Source organism: Colobus angolensis, unplaced genomic scaffold, assembly GCF_000951035.1.
Source record: "Colobus angolensis palliatus isolate OR3802 unplaced genomic scaffold, Cang.pa_1.0 Scaffold162, whole genome shotgun sequence".
Classification (NCBI taxonomy): Eukaryota; Metazoa; Chordata; class Mammalia; order Primates; family Cercopithecidae; genus Colobus; species Colobus angolensis.
Genome location: NW_012114733.1, coordinates 184,552 through 196,898, shown reverse-complemented (window position 1 = coordinate 196,898; position 12,347 = coordinate 184,552). Strand labels below are relative to the sequence as shown.

The following is a 12,347-nucleotide window of genomic DNA, read 5'->3' as shown; positions in this document are numbered from 1 at the left end:
TTGCAGTGAGCCGAGATTGCACCACTGCACTCCAGCCTGGGCGACAGAGCGAGACTCTGTCTCAAACAAACAAACAAAAAGCATATGAAGGTTGTACAAAACCAAAATGTTTGGCTTATATGTCTGCTGCTTTTGTAAATTTAGGAGACTTGCTCAGGAGAAACGTCGTGTTGGGAGGTACAGACCTGTACATCTTCACTACAGAGGTGGTACTGTGGCAGAGTAATGAGAAGAGAAAACGTTAGGAAAGTACCTACATTTGAGGAATGGACAGAGGAGTCAGTGAAGAGAGAGCGTTCTCAGGAGAAGAAGAGGTGGCTGTGTTTTATGCTGTAGATTAGGAAAAAGGACTCTAAAAAGACTATGAGATTTGACCCACATTACGTGTATTGATTACTTTGGGAGAGATTGATGATGTCATACTTTTACAATAGAAGGATTTAGACATATTTGTAGGAAGAGGGAAGGAAACCCAGAGTAGAGTAGGCATGGAAGAATGAGCTTTTGAAAGGTATTAAAAATATTAATATTTCTCTTTCCAAGGCAAGCGTCAAGAAAGAGCCAATGACGACACTTTACATCTTGATATTACAGTTTATGTCCCATTCAAATTTGCATCCCTATCATTGCTTTAGTGCTTAGTATGTAATAGATGTTCAGTAAATGTTTCCTAAATAAATGAATGAAAAAGAAAATGTGATAAAAGCCCTACAAGTTTAGAGAATTCTTGTTGAAAGGTCTTGATCTTCTCTTTATTAATTTAAAAAACCACAGCACTTGACTTTACAAAACAGAACATTTATTTCTGGATTTTTAAATTTGTTTTTAAGAACTAGTCAAAGCCGGGAAAACACCATGCTTCGAGCTAAAGTGGCACAGTTACAAACAGATTATGATGCCCTGAAAAGGCAGATCTCAACTGAAAGATATGAACGGTAAGACAAATTTTTTAAACATTTGACAGTGTTTTTATGTGTTCTCTATTGTACTTCAGAAAGTATTTAATATGGCTTACAAATAGCAAACTTTTTAAAAAGCTAATACATAAAGTACATTTCTTTGGCAATTCTTCCTTTTAAAAAAGGCAACAAGTACTGGGGATGATAACAGCTCTACGGTAACTAAAATAGCAAGTATTACATAGCGGATGCTTTATAAATATTTATTGAATAAAATTGTTTAATCTGAAAAATAAGGTAACATAGCAAGTGTTGTATAAATATTTCCCATAGCATTCTGTAGGGCAAAATTAGAGCCCACAGTTATTTCAAAGAGTGTAGAGAAGGAGCAACAATCCCTACAAGAGCTCCGAAATATATGGTTCAAGTAGGATGTTCCACATACAAATCATAATAAAGGTAATGATATTGAAGATAGTAACAGCAGTTAACAGATGTGGGCCAGACACTATATAAGTGTCTGATTAATCCCACCAACAATCTATTATTATGCCTACATAAAGGAAACTGAGATCACATAAATAGTAAATGGTAGGACCAAGAGTAAAACCAAACAGGTTTTAATTCTAAAACCTGTACCCTTAACCTCTCCAATGTATTCCCTACAGCTTAGTAATTTTCATATTCTCTCATATTTTGGTTCATTTGCTTTATGTTGAAAAATTTAATCCCCAAGTGTTACAAACCCGGAAAGAGACCTGCTTTAAATCAAAGCCTAACCTGCAAATCAATTGCCAAGTTACTTTTCTTCCATTACTCTTTCCTACTATGTTAACACCATAGACATCTGCATTCCTGAGATTTCATTCTCAAATAGTGGCCAGATTGCTTGTTAGATCAGTTTTTGAGTTATTCTTACCTATTTACATCAAAACTTTATGGTGATTTGCTATTTGAAGTATGGAGACAATGTGCTATGAAATCAGTATTTATGATTTCGTAAAGGACTTGTGCAATCCCAGCACTTCGGGAGGCCAAGGCAGGTGGATTTACTTGAGCCCACGAATTTGAAATCAGCGTGAGCAACATGGCAAAACACCATCTCTACAAAAAAATTTTTGAAAATTAGCTGGGGCATGATGATGGGTGCCTGTAGTCCCAGCTGCTCAGGAAGCTGAAGTGGGAGGATTGATTGAGCTCAGGAGGTTGAGGCTGCAATGAGCTGTGATCGTGCCACTGCCCTCCAGCTTAGGTAACAGTGAGACCCTGTCTCAAAAAACAAACAAACCAACAAAAAATTAAGCCTTAGGTAGCAGCAGAGACATGAAAGCAGGATTGATAATTTCTTGTAATTTAGAAGATCTAGTTTCTGAATGTACTAAACTGTACATATATAATGATTTCCATTTCTTAGTGATAACTTAAATTCTCTGCAAATCAGAAGTCCTAAACCAAGCTCACTTATCGCCCAGGATTATAGACCTCCCCACAGTTCCTCCCCTTTTTCTTTGCCTCTAGGCCTCAATGAAACCTTGAGCCTCATGACCATGTCTTTCGTGCTCTTTACTATCCACCTACATCATACATTCTCATGGGTGCAATATTACCTCCCGTCCTCCAAGTGAAGAAATTATTTCTTGGGGGTAGGGGATAGAGGTAGCAAAAAAAATTTTAGGTAGTATAAGTTAGTAGAATGGTTTATGTCCCTCCAAAGGGCCATAGGACATAAGCAGTGTATTAAAATTTCATGGGGTGGAGGGATAATCTGGGGAGGAAAAAGTCTAGAAAAGTTCCTTTGGGAGAGTAGTAATGAAGAAATCTTGAGAAGCACCGAACTAATTAGAAATCTCAGACACTGAAGAGCTCAAGGCAGAAAGAGTCTAGTCCAGAGACTATAAATAGCCCACAAAGGAGATGGCAACATAATCCCCATTCTTGGTGGGGACAGACCCAGACACAGGGAAGGCAAGCATAATAGAGAAAATAGATTCTTTCCAATCTGACTTTTGGGAATTTTGAGGCAGGAAGATGGGAGAGGGCTAGCTATATGTGTAAGATGATATGGTAGGCCTGGCATGGTGGTTCATGCCTGTAATCCCAGCACTTTGGGAGGCTGAGGCAGGAGGATCACTTGAGGCCAGGAGTTCAAGACCAGCCTGAGCAACATAGTGTGACCCATATCTCTAAAAACATTTTAAAAATTAGCTGGACATGAAGGTGCGCACCTATAGTCCCAGCTCCTCAGGAGGCTGAGGCAGGAAGATCGCTTGAGGCCAGGAGTTCAAGCCCAGCCTGGGCAACATAGTGTGACCCCTATCTCTATAAACATTTTTTAAATTAGCTGGGCATGAAGGTGTGCACCTGTAGTCCCAACTCCTCAGGAGGATGAGGTGGGAGGATCACATGAGCCTAGGAGTTTGAGGTATAATTGTACCACTGTGCTTGAGTCTGGGCAACAGAGCAAATGCCTGTCACAGAAAAAAAAAAAAAAGAAAACAAGAGAAGAACGAGTAAACCTAGTTATGGGGAACATCAAAGTATAGGCAGGAGAAAAGGATCCAGTAACACAGCTGAGGAGAGATCATCTAGGTAGAAAGAGAACCAGGAAATGTAGTGTCATGAAAGCCGAGGGTGGTTACCAGAACCAAATCCCACAGAAGGGCCTAGCATGTAGGCATTTAATTTTTAAGAACACATTAAACAGGTTTGTTATAATTTTTTAAGCGTAAAGAAGAAAATTTATCTGTAAGTTCTGCCCTCCATAGTCACCATTAGCCTTTTTGAGTTTAACATCTCGTCATCTGGTGTTTGTGTGTGTCTATCTGTGTGTTCAGTTGGTATCCTATTTATTTTCACTATATATAATATGTATTATATATTATCTTATATATTATATGTAATTAGTATATTAGTGTTATAGTATATGGTATGGTGTATAGTATATCAGTATATATATAATTAGTGTAGCTAGTATATTAGTATTATTATTAAATTTAAATCCTGTGTCTTTGTATGATTTTTAAGTAGTGGATAAAAGATTTCAATTTAAAGAATATGTACTATAAGAGATTGTTCAAAGCCATTATGTTATAACCATGTCAGAATAGCAGGCTGTCTTTAAAATAATACCTTAGAAGCAAAATGCTCCTCACTATACATAAAATATTTAATTTTTTAATTGAAATCTTTTATCCACTACTTAAAAATTGTATAAAAACAAAGGATTTAAATTTAATAGTAATACTAATTAAATAATTTATTACAAATTTGCTAATAACTATTATATTTGTGTACTACTTTTTTATTTTTCCTGGTGCTTGCATATATCTCTCTCTTGTTTGATCTTTACTAATAGAGAACGAGCAATCCAAGAGATGCGTCGACATGGTCTTCCTACACCACCCCTTAGTTCCACTCTGAGGTCTCCTTCACATTCTCCTGAACATATAAATGCATAATTATCAGAAAGGTATGTATGTAACACCAAGGACAGGCAAAACTAATCTGTGGTTGTGAAAATTCAGAAAGTTGTTTTCTTCATCGGGAGAGGGGAGATTGCCTGGGAAGGCGTCCAGGAGAACTTCCTGGAGTAATGGAAAAGTTCTGTATCTCGGTCATAGTAGTTATGTGGGTATATACAATTGTAAAAATTCATAAAACTGACCATTTACAGTGTGTGCTTTTTTTTTTTTTTTGAAGAGATGGGGTCTCGGCCAGACACAGTGGCCCACACCTGTTATCCCAGCACTTTGGGGAGGCTGAGGCTGGAGGATCACCTGAGGCTAGGAGTTTGAGACAAGCCTGGGTAACATAGTGAGATCCCCATCTCTACAAAAAATACGAAACGTAGCCGGGCATGGTGACACACGCCTGTAGTCCCAGCTACCAGCCGCTGGGGGGGTGAGGGAGGATACTGAGGCAGGAGGATGGCTTGAACTCAGAAGGCTGAGGCTGCAGTGAACTATGATTGCACCATTACAGTCCAGTCTGCATGACAAAGCAAGCCGCTATCTCCCAAAAAAAAAAAAAAAAAGACAAGGTTCTCAGTATCTTGCCTGGGCTGGCCTCAAACTCCCAGGCTCAAGCAGTCCTCGCACCTCAGCCTCTTGAGTAGCTGGGACTACAGGCTGGCCCATGCATTTTATCGTATGTAAATTATACCCGAATTTAAAAAGAGAAGACATCTACAGCATAACGTTAAATGACAATATGAGCTATCACAGGGTATTCTTTGATGAAGGACTAAATTCAAGCTACAAATAATAGGTAGTAAAAATGTAGACAAAGCATAGAAACAGGAGTACACATGGCACAGTAGTCCCAACCTGGCAGGAAGGGCAGGCTGTGGGGGAATAATGAGGGAGAAAGGTTTGGAAGTTAGAGTAGAATATATAGAGTATTATATTGAATGTGAAGCTAAATTAGAGATTGTAGACTTTATTCTGTAAGTCAGGGGAAACCATGAAGGTCAGTCCTCTATAGGATGGGTACAAGGGAAGGGTCAAGATGAAAGAACTGTTTCTGGTAGATTAATTTCACACCTGTCTTTCAACCATATTGGAAAGGATAGGAACTAGAGGTAGAGAGTCCAGTAAGTGGTATGAAATGAGCAGTATAATAGTTCAGGATTAGTATAATAATATTGAAAACTAGGACTGAATTTTTAAAGTAAACTATGATATATATACAGAAGGGTACCATATCATAGATACATAGTTCAATGAAGTTTTTCAATGAACAAATTGAACACATCCAGGTAACCTGCATGAAAATCAAAAAAACAACAGGCCAGGCACGGTGGCTCACACCTCTGTAATCCCAGCACTTTGGGAGGCTGAGGTGGGTGGATCACTTGAGGTCAGGAGTTCAAGACCAGCCTGGCCAACATGGTGAAACCCTGTCTCTACTAAAAATAGAAAAATTAGCTGGGCATGGTGGCACACGCCTGTAGTCCCAGCTACTCGGGATGCTGAGGCAGGAAAATTGCTTGAACCCAGGAGGCAGAAGTGGCAGTGAGCCCAGATCGCGCCACTGCACTCCAGCTTCAGTGACAAAGTGAGACTCCATTAAAAAAAATAAAATAAAATATAAAGCCTGGCACAGGAGACTGAGGTCGGAAGACTACTTGAGCCCAGTTCCAATCCAGCTTGGACAACAAAGCAAAACCCCATCTCAAAAAAAACGAAATTAAACAAAACAAACTAACCTCTCTTGGGCATCAGTCATAAGCCCTGGTCTAAAAGTAACTGTCCTATTAAAAGTGTAAATTTCTCTTTGCTTACTTTTAGACATTTTATAAATGAAATCATGTTCCTGGCTTCTTTTTCTCAGCAGTACATATTGTTGTGTGTACTTGTAGGTTGTTTTCTTGTTGCTGTGTATGGAATGCCATTATGGAAACTTACTACAATCCAATTACTCCTCCTTCTCTTGATAATCATTTGGTAGTTTCCAGTTTGGGCTATTACAGATAGTGCTATGGTTATACTTAGAAGTGAAATGGATGGATCACTGGATATATGTATGTTCAGGCTCTAGTAGATATGGCAAAACTGTTTTCCAAAGTAGTTGTAAAGTGCTAGGACGCATTTGACTGAGGAAGGATCAAAGGGATGTGCTGATTCACTGGAGATGGGAATGAATGGGAAAGAAACGTGAGTCAGACCTAGGCTTTGACAGGTAGTGACTGTGAAAATGCATACTCATTGACAGAAATAGTTACGCCAGTCTTGTTTAAATTGATACATTTCTTTGCCTTTTTTAATAGAAATATATAGAAGATAATTAAACATTTCCTCTGACTCAGAATCCTCATTGTGAACATTAGTTATGTGCTGTTCTTTAACATACTGATGCCCTCATGTTTGTAGAGCCTAGGTTTAAATGATTCCTGATTGCTCTGCTTTTGCTTTTGTGTTTGATTAAGGCATTTATTTTTCTCTTTCACTTTGAGGACCACTTCTCAGCGTTCAGTGTAGTCACTGTGTCCTTCTTGAATTGCTGTGTTATTTTCATGTGATCAGATGGTGGTTCACCTTCTTGTTACAAAGCCTTGTAAGAGTGTGACACAGACATTTTCTCATGTTTGATTCACAGCTGCAGTTTAGATCAACGGTTGGTAAACTAGGATCTGCAAGCCAAATCCATACCACTGCCTATTTGTGTAAATTAAGCTTTATTGGAGCACAACCACACCCATTTGTTAACAGATTGTCTAAGACTGCTTTACTGCAGTGGCTGAGTTGAGTAGTTTTGACAGACCCCATGGCCCACAAATCTAAAATATTTACTTCTGTCTCTTCACATCATGTAGCTCTGGAAAAACTCAACTGTAGACCTGTAAGAAAATAAAAGTGAAAGGCAAATAATTCCTTGGTTTTTTGAAAATAAGCTTGACTTTGTAGAGTCCCTGAAAGAGTATTGGGGACTCTCAGGGATCCCCAGACTGCACTTTAAGAACTACTGATGTGGAACGTAGATTCCTGCAATCCCTATAACTGTGATGAATTAGACATTGCATTTTTGTTTTGTTTTGTTTTTTGAGCCAGGGTCTCACTCTGCACTGGAAGAATGTGGCATGATCATAGCTCACTGAAACCTCAAACTTCTGGGCTCAAGTAATCCTCCTGCCTCAGCCTCGGGAGTAGCTGGGACTACAGGCACCACACCCATCACCACTATCTAATTCTAAGATTTTTTTTATCTCCCCAAACAGAAATTCTGTACCCATTAAACAATCACTCTCCAATCCCCAGACCTCACCTTCCCAGCTCCTAGTAACTTCAGATCTACTTTTCTGGTCTCTATGAATTTGCCTATTTTACATTTTCATATAAGTGAAATCATACATTTGTTCTTTTGTGTCTGGCTTATTTCACTTAGAATAATATTTTCCAGGTTCATCCGTATGTAAGATATACCACATTTTAAAAATCCTTTCGTCAGTTAAAGACACCTGGGTTGTTTCTACCATATGGTTATTGTGAATAATGCTGCTGTGAGCATTGGTGTATAAGTATCTGTTTTAGTCCTTGTTTTCAAATCTTTTGGTATATACCTAAGACTAGAATTGCTGGGTCAGATGGCAATTCTGTTAAAACTTTTTGAGGGACTGCCAAACTGTTTTCCACATGCTGCACCCTTTTATATTTCCACCAACAATGCATGAGGGTTCCTGTTCTCCACATCATCACCAACACTTGTTATTTTCCATTTTTAAAAATTTCAATGATTCTAGTACATGCGGATTAGAAAACTTACAACCATTAACAAACTCATAATTTATAACTTTGTAATAATTTGCAATTAATTTTTGAGGTATATTGAGATTGTTATTTACTAATCCATTTCCACTCATATTTTCTAAATATTGTCACCAAAACTAATTTTAAGGGATTTCCCCAAGCACTCAGAAATGAATTGCTCAAGGAAAAAAAAAATGAATTGCTCAACTATAAAATGCCATCTCAGATTAGTGTCTCTCTAATAGTTAAAATATATAATCCAACTTTTATTCTTTCTTTTTTGACTATCATATCTAATGCATGCTATTTGAGTAGGAAAAACCAACAAAAGTGTTTTTCCGATTCTCGTACACCACTCAGCACACCACTTCAGACACCGTATTCTCCAGCAGACACCAACTGATCTCAGTTTCAACATTTAACTCAATTCTGACATTATCTGCCTGGAGATAGTGTCAGATCCCACAGATTAAGAGCTCAGTCCCACAGATCCCTTCCCCTTGACTTCAGATGCCAATCGCAAGTCCCAGGTTGTGATCTGTGCTTCTGACTGATGAGGTTTCCACAACCCCCTCATCACATTCTATTAATTTGCTAGAGCAGCTCACAGAACTCAGGGAAACATTTTACATTTACCTGCTTATTGAAAAGGCTATTACAAAGGATACAGATTAACAGGCAAATGGAAGGGATGCATAGGGCAAATTATTAGGAAAGCAGCTCAAAGCTTCTGTGCCTTCTCATAGAGCACCACCCTCTAAGCATCACCAAGTGTTCAGCTATCTGAAAGGTTCCTGAACCCAGTTTTTGGAGGTTTTATGCAAGTATCACTAAGTAGGCATGATCGATTAAATCATTAGCCATTGGTGATAAACTCAACCTTCAGCCCTTCTCCTCTTTTTGGAGGTTGAGGTGTGGGGTCAGTGGCCCAATTCTCTAATCATGCTTTGGGCTTTGTGGTGATCAGCTCCTGTCCTGAAGCTGTCTAGGGGCCCCTAGCCACCAGTCATCTCATTTGCTTGCAAAAGACACAGTTATCACTGTGGAGATTACAAGGAACTGTGGACCAAGAACCAGGGGCAGAGCCCCAATATATACAGTCATGCATTGCTTAACAACAAGGGATATGTTCTGAGAAATTTGTTTTAGGTGTTTTCATTGTGCAAGTGTCATAGAATGTGTGTACTTACACAAACCTAGACGGTATATAGCCAACTGCATACCCAGGCTATATCGCATAGCCTCTTGCTCCTAGGCGATAAATCTGTACAGCATGTTACTGTACTGAATACTGTAGGCAGTTGTAACACGGTGGTACTTGTGCATCTAAACATAGAAAACGTACAGTAAAAATACAGTTTAAAAGATAACCAATGGTACACCTATATAGGGGACTTACCACAGATGGAGCTTGCAGGACTGGAAGTTGCTCTGGGTCAGTCAGTGAGTGAGTGGTGAGTGAATGTGAAGGCCTAGGACATTCCTGTTCACTACTATAGACTTTATAAACACTGTATACTTAGCTATACTAAATTTATTGTTTTAATTTTCTCCAATAATAAATTAAACTTAGCTTACTATAACTTTTTTCCTTTGTAAACTTTTTAAGTTTATAAAGTTAAGAAAAAAATTTTTTATAAAGTTTTTAAGTTTATAAAGTTAAAAAAAAAATTTTAACTTTTTGACCCTTTTATAGTGACACTTAGCTTAAAACACAGATTTCATAGCTGTACAGAAATGTTTTTTCTTTATTTTCTTATTATATAAGCTTTTTTCTATTTATGAAATTAATCTTTTTTTTACTTTTTAAAGTTTTTTGCTAAAAGCAATGACACAAACACACACATTATCTTAGGCCCACATAGAGTCAGGATCATCAGTATCACTGTCTCCTTCCTGTAATGGTGCCCCACTGAAAGGTGTTCAAGGAAAATAATGTTTACAGAGCTGCCCTCCCCTGTGATAACAGTGCCTTCTCCTGGAATACTACCTGAAGGACCTGCCTGAGGCTGTTTTATAGTTCACTTTTATTTTTTAATGAGTAAGAGTACACTCTAAAATAATGATTAAAAGCATAACATACTAAATACTAAGCAATAGGAAATTTTCAGTTCTGTTATAATCTTTTGGGACCACAGTCTTTTATGCAGTCTGTCATTGACCAAAATATCATTATGGAACATATTACCATATTTCTGTGTGTTTTTTTTTTGTTTTAAGAGACAAGGTCTCACAGTCTCGCTCTGTTGCCCAGACTGGAGTGGTGCAGTGTGCCATCAGAGATCGCTGTAGCCTTGAACTCCTGGGCTCCAGCAGTTTCCCACCCTGGCCTCCTGAGTAGCTGGGACTACAGGTGTGTGCCACCACACCCAGCTAATTTTTGTATTTGTTTTAATAGATATTGGGTCTCACTATGTTGTCCAGACTTGTCCTGAACTCCTGGGTTCAAGCGATCCTCCTGCCTCAGCCTCCCAAAGTGCTGGGATTACACGCATGAGCCACTGCACCCAGTTTGTATTTCTTATTATAATGCAGTATCACACAGACTCACGGAGGAAACATAAAATACAGAGACATATAAATAAAGAAACAAAAATCACTTTTTTAAACAAAAGTATAAGCCAGGCAGGGTAGCTCACACCTGTAATCCCAGCATTTTGGTAGGCCAAAGTGAGCGGATCACTTGAGCTCAGGAGTTTGAGACTAGCCTAAACAACATAGTAAGACCTTGTCTCTACTAAATACCAAAAAAAGAAGCCAAGTATGGTGATGTGCACCTGTTGTTCCTGCTACTCTGGAGGCTGAGGCAGAAGGATCACTTGAGCATGGAAGATCAAGACTGCAGTGAGCTATGATCATGCCACTGCACTCCAGCCTGGGCAACACAGCAAGACCCTGTCTCTAAATAAATAAATAAATAAAATAAAGTACAATGAATAAAACAGTACTTGAATTTTAAGAAGTAGAACAGTACTTCTTAAATATAACTGGATTTGGGTCACAGAGTTTTATTAGATTCTATAATTTCATTTAAAACATTACTGAATTTCAGTTTTTTATGAATATGTTGAATAACTTCATCATTTTTCTCTTAACCCACTTTTCAATTTCCTGCCTTTCAGAATAATGGTTTTCAATGAGTTCCTATGTGGATTTTTAGAAGAACAGAACAGTAATGAAATATTTGAAGTACTTGTTGCTGAAAATCATGAACATGGACACAGATTCTACCTCTGTCAACTTTTATTTAAATCAGTGAATATGTTAAAAAGTTTGGTTTAAAAGAACTGTATCTATATGTATATTTTCATATATATGACAGAACAAGAATATGTATTAATAGTGCCTAATGTTATATCTATGTTTTTATTATTCATGAATTAAATTACTAAAAGTATGTTTATACTGTGAATTAATATAATGTATTCACATTATTCTTTAATAATCTGTTTCTTGATAACCCATGATATATGTATGTAAATATTCTTACAGTACTTGTTTTTAGTTTTCATGCCTATGTTTAGCCCATATCTTAATGTATTCACAAAGAATGATCAACTTTGATGCTATGCTGTCATGCTTAACTTTTTCTTAAAATTATTTCATAGATTTACTGTCTGTTGTCAAGGGGAATATATTCAGGTCTGGTCTTCTTACAATAGCAGAGGTCTTGGTAAAATAATGATTACCATATATAATGTGTTACTGCCATCTAGAAGAACTATGATGAGAAAGAAACATTTATATATTATGTAAAATATTATTTTAACTATCATCACATGGACTCTCTGTGTAACACAGATTCTATCAAAAGCAAACTAAAAGCTATATACAGAGTTTTGTGTAAAACAATAGAACGGAAATTTGGGGCATTTTTCTAGGAAATAAAATTCCTCAGTGTATTAATCTAAGGCTTCAAAGTATAAAAGTGTATGGGTAGGCCGGGTGCGGTGGCTCACACCTGTAATTTGGGAGGCCAAGGTGGGTAGATTACCTGAGGTCAGGAGTTTGAGACCAGCCTGGGCAACATGGTGAAACCCGTCTCTACTAAAAATACAAAAATTAGCCAGGCTTTATGGCGGGCGCCTGTGATCCCAGCTTCTTGGGAGACTGAGGCAGGAGAATTGCTTGAACCCGGGAGGTGGAGGTTGCAGTGAGCCAAGATTGCACCATTGCACTCCAGCCTGGGGGACAGAGTAAGATT

At 38.0% G+C, this 12,347-nt stretch overlaps 1 protein-coding gene across 1 annotated transcript in view; it reads left to right on the top strand.

The window, feature by feature from the left end:
• Positions 1 to 11,672, top strand: part of CEP135 (centrosomal protein 135kDa) — a 79,397-nt gene extending 67,725 nt beyond the window's left edge. The window contains exons 24-26 of the mRNA XM_011937287.1: positions 831 to 935; positions 4,255 to 4,368; positions 11,266 to 11,672. Of these exons, the coding sequence (XP_011792677.1) occupies positions 831 to 935; positions 4,255 to 4,357 (208 nt within the window). The 3' untranslated portion in view covers positions 4,358 to 4,368; positions 11,266 to 11,672. The remainder of the gene's footprint in view (positions 1 to 830; positions 936 to 4,254; positions 4,369 to 11,265) is intronic.
• The last annotated feature ends 675 nt before the right edge of the window (positions 11,673 to 12,347 follow it).